This window comes from Mixophyes fleayi, chromosome 11, assembly GCF_038048845.1.
Source record: "Mixophyes fleayi isolate aMixFle1 chromosome 11, aMixFle1.hap1, whole genome shotgun sequence".
NCBI classification, from domain to species: domain Eukaryota; kingdom Metazoa; phylum Chordata; class Amphibia; order Anura; family Limnodynastidae; genus Mixophyes; species Mixophyes fleayi.
In genome coordinates, this window is record NC_134412.1 from 45,759,301 (window position 1) to 45,767,799 (window position 8,499).

Below are 8,499 nucleotides of genomic sequence, written 5' to 3' on the forward strand. Positions count from 1 at the left end.
GTACAACGCTTCTTAGGCTTCTCTAATTATTACAGACAATTTATCCAGGGGTATTCCACCATTGTTGCTCCCATCACAGCTCTCACCAAGAAAGGGGCCAATACCAAGGACTGGACGGAGGAGGCTTTGGAGGCATTCGCATTCCTGAAACGAGCCTTCTCTTCTGCACCCATCCTCAGACAACCCAATCTTTCGCAACCCTTTTTTCTAGAAGTCGATGCTTCGGCCATTGGAGTAGGAGCAGTACTCGCCCAGAAGTATCCTCCTAACAGACTTCTTCCTTGTTCCTTTTTCTCCCGCAAGTTTCTACCTGCAGAACGGAACTATACGATTGGAGACAGGGAGCTGTTGGCCATGAAATTGGCTCTGTCAGAATGGCGTTACGTTTTGGAGGGGGTTCAGCATGTGGTCACCATCTTTACTGACCATAAAAATTTGTTATATCTAAAGTCTGCTCAGTGCCTCAATCCCCGCCAATCTCGTTGGTCTCTGTTTTTCTACCGTTTCAACCTCCATGTAACCTTCAAACCAGGTCATCTCAATAAAAAAGCAGATGCACTTTCCAGGGCCTTCAACTCGGACCTGAACTCTGATCTTCCTCTCAGTCGTCCCATTCTGGATCCTAAATGTTTAATAGGACTCACTACGACCAATTCTCCCCCCCTGGGAAGGCATTTGTTCCTGTCTCTCTTCGAAAAACACTGCTCCGCTGGTGTCATGCCTCCAGATTCTCTGGACACGCTGGGTTTCTCAAGACCTATGAGTTAGTATCTCGCTCCTATTAGTGGCCCTCCATTCGACCAGATGTAAAAGATTTTATTGCCGCCTGTAACATATGTGCCCAACACAAAAGTCCTCATACAAGTCCTATGGGTCCATTACAACCATTGTCCATACCCACCTCGCTCAACACTTCATAAAATAAATTTTTCGACTGCACGGTTGTCCCATGGAAATTGTGTCTGACAGAGGGGTCCAATTTAGCTCGAAATTTTGGCGTGCTCTCTGCAAAACCCTTGGTATACAACTCAACTTTTCCTCAGTGTATCACCCACAGTCCAATGGCCAAACCGAAAGGGTGAATCAGGGTTTGGAGACATTCATTAGGTTATTTTCTTCCGCCTCCCAAGACAATTGGGTTGACCTCCTGCCATGGGCCGAATTGGCACATAACAACCTCTTCCACGAGTCTACGGCTGCTACTCCATTTCTTATTCTTAAGGGACTTCATCCGCTGCTTCCCAGGGTTTCCACTCTCCCATCCACCAATGTGCCAGCTGTTGAGGATACTATTCACAACTTTTCTACCATATGGACCCAAGTAGCTGCTAATCTTAAAAAGACCTCCTCACGTTATAAAACCTTCGCAAGACAAGAGGCGCCGAGCAGTTCCAGCACTCAAGGTGGGAGACAAGGTCTGGTTATCAACGCAAAATATACGTCTCAAGGTTCCATCCATGAAGTTTGCCCCTTGCTTCATTGGACTCTATAAAATACATCAGGTCATCAATCCAGTATCTTACAAACTTCAGCTACCTGCTTCCCTTCATATCTCCAACTCATTCCATGTGTCTCTTCTCAAACCACTCATTATCAACAGGTTCTCCGTTCCGGTTTCCACTTCTACTGTTCCCAAATTTTCTCAGCAACAAGAATTTGAGATCACACAGATGCTGGATTCCAAGGTCTCCAGAGGAACCACCAAGTATTTGGTAGATTGGAAGGGCTTTGGTCCCGAAGAACGCTCTTGGGTCAACACTTCCGACATCCATGCTCCAGCTCTGTTCCGAAAATTCCATACTCAGTTTACATGGAAGACTTCGTCTAAGCGTCCAGTGGCCAATTTTAAAGGGGGGGGGGTACTGTAACGCCTCGGTCCCGCAAATAGTACCTGTTGCGTTACCCACATTTCATTCATCTGGAAACTGCCATGTTCCAGCATCAGACAAACTTCATTCATTCAGCTACATTCAGTTCTGCACAGGTGCAAGTCTATTGCACTTCTGGACCTCCCTCCTCTTATCATTGGCTGAGCATTCCTGGAGCACTATTTAAACCTCCTGGATTCACCTGTCTGATGCCTGTTCTTCAAGCTCACTTCCTGTAGCCTGTGGTTCTGGTTCCTGTTCTCCTTGTGGTTCTCTGCTATTCCAACCTGCTCTCTGTTCGTGGCCTGTGCTGAACCATCGCTGCTCCAGTACCTATCCTACCATCTCCAGTGTACTTCATCGTGACAGCTAAAGTTCTCTCATTGCTACCACTCAGAGTCGCTACTACACCTGGGACTCATCAGCTGTTACTACGAGCTACCTCTGTTACTTCAGTTTGCTCTCAGTCTCCTGCTGTGTTGAACTATTGCTGCTCCAGCACTGCTACTACCATCTCCAGTGTACTTCATCACGACAGCTTCAGTTCTATCATCGCTACTGCTCAGAGCCACTGCTACTATTGTGACTCATCAGCTATTACTACGAGTTACCTCCACTACTTCAGTCTGCTCTCAGTCTCCGGCTGTGTTGAACTATCGCTGTTCCAGTACTGATATTACATCTGAACTGTACCTCATTGTGACAGCTCTAGTTCTCTCACCGCTACCACTCAGAGCCGCTACTGCTATTGTGACTCATCAGCGGTTACTACGAGTTACCTTCACCACGTCAGTTTACTCTCAGTCTCTCGCTGTACTAAACTATTGCTACTATTATACCATCTCTGATGTACTTCATCGTGACAGCTCCAGTTCTCTAACCGCTATCACTGTGAGCCGCAACTGCCTTGGTGACTCATCGGCTGTTCTCCCTAAAACTACCTCTGCTTTCCCGTGTGTTCAGAATAACTCCAGTGCTGTACTCCCAGTGTCTCTACCCGCTTCGCCTGGCTCCTCCACAGCATTCTGCTGTTCACCCACTCACAGGGCCACGACCTGCAGGTTTGGTGCCACAAAGACCATACCTCCTTGCGGGTGTTCCTGGTGAAAACCACCTGCCTGTTAGACTCCGCGCCTGTGGGTGGGCCAAGCCATGTTCAGCAGAGGCTAGGGATCTCTTTTCCATGGGCCAACCGTGACAATGATGATGATATTGTGAGAGTATAAACAATGAATAGTTATTAAAGGTACAAATATATATGTGAAATACCTTTAAAAAGCTTTAACTACAGATATGAGAACTACGCCCTTGACATAAGAGTGAAGAAAAAACAAGTGTTTCCTATGGAACAGAGAGAATAACAGGATGCAAGACTAAAAACAACGGCCTGGAATACATTACGCAGAACTGAACAAAGGATATTGTCTTATATGTACTTAATGTTGCAAATAAAGATTAGTCCTTATATGTACTTGATGTTAACCAGTTAATGCACGAGCTTAGGTATAAATAAAGGAGCAGTCTGAGCAGTTTGTTGTTTCATTAACATCCTCTCCAGTTGACTGAATTATGCTGAAAAGACATCAGGTTATCATAGATCGATAATAGGGGCACCAAGCCTCGGTACCCCGACAATATATAATATACATCATCTGGAAGGCTATAAGGCACAGTATGGTTTGTTATAGTGTTACACAATAGCGTAATAAAGTTCCCCATGTTTAGCTTCTTCATTTGTTCAAAACAAGTTTCAGCTTATATAACATTTAAACAGTAAGCTAGAGGATCGTTCCCAATCAATACTTTCTTATGTCTGTTAACATGACCTAGTTTATGGTACCCTTCAGCCTTTTTGGTTAACTGTACTCTAATAATATCGATGAGTCTTTCATCAACACTTGTGGGGCGGGCTATTGTCTGATCATTCTGTTCAGCTTCCCAATAGTCATGTTTCTTTGCATGTGAAAATGCAGGCACAGCAATTACCGGTCTACTGAGTATTGACAAAGTTTCAAACTAGGGGACCTAGTAATATTATATCTCCCTTCTATTGGTCTCCCTCCTGTAATTCAAGAACCTCAGAGATGATTAGCGGGAACGGTACTAATCTTACATTATTTTGTCCCTGAGGCACGTGAGAGCACACCCAGTATTCAGTTTGGTTTAAAACCTTATGCACCAATAAATGAGAATCATCTATTTGGATACCTGCCTAAGTTCAAATTATTATTGGACTGATATTGCAGGATGCAATTCTCTTCAATTATTCACAGTACGTAAAAACACAATATTCTTCAGACAAAAGACCCTCACGCTGTCTCCAAGCTCTACGGTTAGCTGACCTTTTCTTTACCCCTGAATTAAATAATATGTTAGGTTGAACTGATTGAACTGAACCAATCTCCATGTCACGGAGGAGGTATCAGCACCTGCAAGTATTGGCCTCTTCTCCTGATCTTTCTTCTACCCTCCTCTCTCGTTATCTGACTGCCTCTCCGCCATCTCCTCCTGGATGTCCGAGCGTTTTCTCAAAATCAATATCTCTAAGACGGAATTCATTGTCTTTCCTCCGTCCAGACTCCCATCCCGCCACGACCTCTCTATTGTTGTCAACAACACCACCATCTCCTCTGTCACCCAACTCCGCTGCTTGGGTGTCACCCTTGACTCCTCTCTCTCTTTTGCCCCCTATATTCATGCCCTTGCCCAAGCCTGTCGCTTCCAACTACGCAACATCGCCCGCATCCGTCCCTTTCTCTCTCAGGATGCCACTAAGACTATCATCCACGCACTCATCATCTCCCGCCTAGATTACTGCAACCTCCTCCTCACCGGCCTCCCCCACTCCCATCTCTCCCCCCTCCGCTCTATACTCAATTCGGCCGCGAGACTCATCTTCCTCTCACGCCGCTCCTCCTCTGCCTCCCCTTTCTGCCTTGCCTTACACTGGCTCCCCTTCCCCTACAGAATCCTTTTCAAACTCCTCACCACCACTTACAAGGCTCTCTCCAACTCTACTGCCCCTTATATCTCTAGCCTCCTCTCCATTCACACTCCTGCCCGCTCCCTGCGCTCGGCCAACGATCGACGCCTCTCCTCAACTCTTATCACCTCTTCCCACTCCAGAATCCAAGACTTTTCCCGCGCTGCCTCCCTTCACTGAAATGAACTCCCTCGTTCCATCCGCCTCTCTCCTACTCTGTGCTCTTTCAAATGTGCGCTGAAAACCCACCTCTTCCTCAAAGCATACCAACCATCCACATAACCCCACCTCTCGCTCTCAACTCGCTCTCCCCCTTACCTTATCTGGCTCCCCCTGTGCCTGTTCTGTTCTCCCTCCCTTAGGATGTAAGCTCACTTGAGCAGGGCCCTCTTCCCTCATGTCTCCCTACCTGTTCTTCTGGTCCGTTTTTTGCATCAGCCTGCCTGGAGTTTCTGAAGTATTGGTATTTTTGTTTATTGTTTTGTACTGTTTCACCCTGTATAGTCGACTGCTTTGTACTGTGTACGGCGCCGCGGAAACCTTGTGGCGCCTAACAAATAAAGGATAATAATAATAATAATAATAACTACACAAGGAGGCGCGGAATCTAACACGCCGCTGGTATTCACCAGGGACCCCAGCAAGGAGGTTTGGACCTTGCGGCGAACGACGTGCAGGTCGCGGCCCTCCCAGGTAGCTACTTGCGAGATGGCGGAGATATTCGTGGTCGTACAGGCAGAGTCAGGAACCAAGCGGGCAGATAAGGTACCGAATCAGTAGGCGAAGAGGAGTCAACAGGCCGAGGTCAAACCGGAGAATACAGTGCAGGACAAAAGGGAGATCCAAAAGCAAGGTCAGAGGAAGCCAGGTTGGTAACAGGAGTAGTCAGGCAATATGGATAGCTCTATATATGAAGCTGGAATGCTGGAGGCTAGATAACTAGTTGCTTTGGCACCCTAGTGGTGTCAGAGCAGGGTATTTAAAGGAAGTGGCCAGCCCTCATTGGTGGGCAGTGGGTTGGCGGTCAGACGCGCTACTGCTGACAGGAAGTCCAGCAGCGCGTCCCGTTGCTATGGTGATGGGCGCACATGCTCACCACGCCGCCGGAAGAAGCGTCCCCGTTGCTTGGCAACGGGGCGCTCAGCCGGAAGAAGACGCCCGTCCCTGCCTAACGAGGAGGCGCAGGGACGGCGTCTGATAGTACCCCCCCTCTTCACAATTAGGGGAAACATCAGGTACTGAGCGTCGCTTAAGGAAGGCGGCTAACAGTTTTGGGGCATACAAATCTTCTTTAAAAACCCCTCCAGTGTACCAGGTACTGGAAACGTCCTCGGAATTTGCGTTCAGCAAGGACTAGACTGACCTCATATTCATCGCCCATAGTAGTTGGAATGGCTTGAGGAACAGAGGTGGTATGAAAAAATTTGTTGAATACCAGAGGTTTAAGCAGGGAGATATGGAAGGTGTTATGGATCTTCAGCGCAGGAGGGAGTTGGAGTCTAACAGTAACTGGATTAATTACTTGAGTCACCGAAAAAGGTCCAATAAAGCGAGGTGCCAGTTTCATGGAGTGGACCCGTAGTTTCAGATTCCGAGTGGACAACCACACTTTGTCCCCCACCTGGAGAGCCGGCACCAATCTTCTATGGTGATCAGCGGAAGACTTATAATGATGTCCAGATTTGAGAAGGTTCTGCTTAGTGGAAACCCATAGTTTAGCCATATCTTGAGTCATAGCATTGGCGGCATGAACCGTGGGAGGTGGGGAAGAGAACGTGGGAAGAATAGGATACACAGTGAAGAAGGGAGAATATCCAGAAGAAGAATGACTATGGTTGTTGTGGGCAAATTCAGCCTAAGGCAGCAGAAGACTCCAATTGGACTGGTTGTGTGAGGAAAAGCAGCGTAGAAATGACTCTAAGTCTTGATTTATCCGCTCCGTCTGGCCATTAGTTTGTGGGTGATACCCAGAGGAGAATTTAAGGCCAATACCTAGATCTTTGCAGAAAGCTCTCCAGAAGCGGGAAATGAACTGGACGCCACGGTCAGAGATTATTTCCAGAGGACAACCGTGGAGATGAAAAATTTCTTTAATAAAGATTTATGCTAATTTGGATGCAGATGGAAGAAAAATGTGCACCACAATCACTTTTAATGATTTTGGGGATACCGAAGTTACAAACAAAATCCTGTTGACTTTGACCCAAATGGTGTTGAAGCCACAGCTGGGGGGCAAATCAGTGATGAAATCCATCGAGATGCTAGACCGTGGATGATCAGGAATTGGAAGAGGTTGTAACAGTCCTGCGGGAAGTTGCCTAGGTACTTTATTCTGGGCACGAGGCTACGAACTCCCGAACATCTGTGCGGACAGTTGGCCACCAATAATGCAGAGAAAGCAGCGAGAGGGTCTTCTCTGTACCGGCATGACCAGCGATCTTTGAGGCATGTGCCCAACGAAGCGCCTTCAGGCGTAGGTGTGGTTCCAGGAAGGAACAACCGACAGGGGGTGTACGAGTGATAGCCACAATACATGAAGGCTCTAAGACCGGTGGAGGTTCAACAGTAGGTGGAGTGTAGGAGATATCAAAAGAACGAGAAAGAACATCAGTCTTGGAATTCAGAGGACCAGCACGGTAGGTGAGTATTAGATCGAACCGAGCAAAAAATGAGGACCATCTGGCTTGACGGGGATTTAGGCACCGGGCATCCCGAAGGTAGATGAGGTTTTTATGATCGGTAAAGACCGTAACCAGGTAGTGAGCACCCTCAAGAAGATGACGCCATTCCTCAAGCGCAGACTTCACTGCGAGTAATTCTTTATCCCCAATGCCGTAGTTAGACTCAGAGGGGGAGAACCTCCTAGAGAAGAAACCGCAGGGTAATAGTTTCCCAGAAATAGACTCTTGCAACAGAACTGCCCGACACCCACTGCAGAAGCATCAACTTCGACCAGGAATGGTTTGTTCTGATCAGGCTGAGCAAGCACGGAAGCAGACGAGAAGGCTTTCTTGAGGACTTCAAAGGCGGAGACAGCCTCCGGGGACCAATCCTGAGGATTAGCTGATTTTCTGATCTGAGCGGTAATGGACGTGATGATGGAGGAAAATTGTGGTATGAACTGTTGGTAATAGTTGGCGAAGCCAATAAATCTCTGATTAGCTTTCAGTCCCATCAGTCTAGACCACTTGAGGATCTCAGATAATTTCACAGGATCCATCTGCAGACCGGCCCCCGACACAATGTAGCCCAGGAAATGAATCTGTGGCATCTCAAAAACACATTTCTTGAGTTTGCAGTAAAGCTTATTGGCTCGTAAGCGAGATAGGACCTCTCTTACATGACCAAAATGGCTGGCCAAGTCTGATGAGAAGATTAAGATGTCGTCTAGGTAAGCTACTACAGAGATGTAGAGGAGGTCTTGAAAAATCTCATTAATAAAAGACTGGAAAACAGCAGGGGCGTTGCACAGTCCGAAGGGCATCACTAGATACTCAAAATGACCCTCTTTAGTACAGAAAGCGGTCTTCCACTCGTCTCCAGAGCGTATACGAATTAGATTGTACGCCCCCCGCAGGTCTAGTTTAGTAAAGATCTTGGCAACGGGGCGCTCAGCCGGAAGAAGACGCCCGTCCCTGCCTAACGAGG

The 8,499-nt window shown here is 47.3% G+C and overlaps 1 protein-coding gene across 1 annotated transcript; it reads right to left on the minus strand.

Moving 5' to 3' along the window:
- Positions 1 to 7,654: 7,654 nt before the first annotated feature.
- Positions 7,655 to 8,122, minus strand: LOC142106610 (uncharacterized). The gene has a single exon (XM_075189612.1). It carries the CDS (start codon positions 8,120 to 8,122, stop codon positions 7,655 to 7,657), a length of 468 nt encoding a protein of 155 aa, XP_075045713.1.
- Positions 8,123 to 8,499: the final 377 nt, after the last annotated feature.

Coding starts and splice junctions, on each gene's coding strand:
- LOC142106610 (XM_075189612.1), bottom strand. CDS start 8,122: ATGCCACAGATTCATTTCCTGGGCTACATTGTGTCGGGGGCCGGTCTG.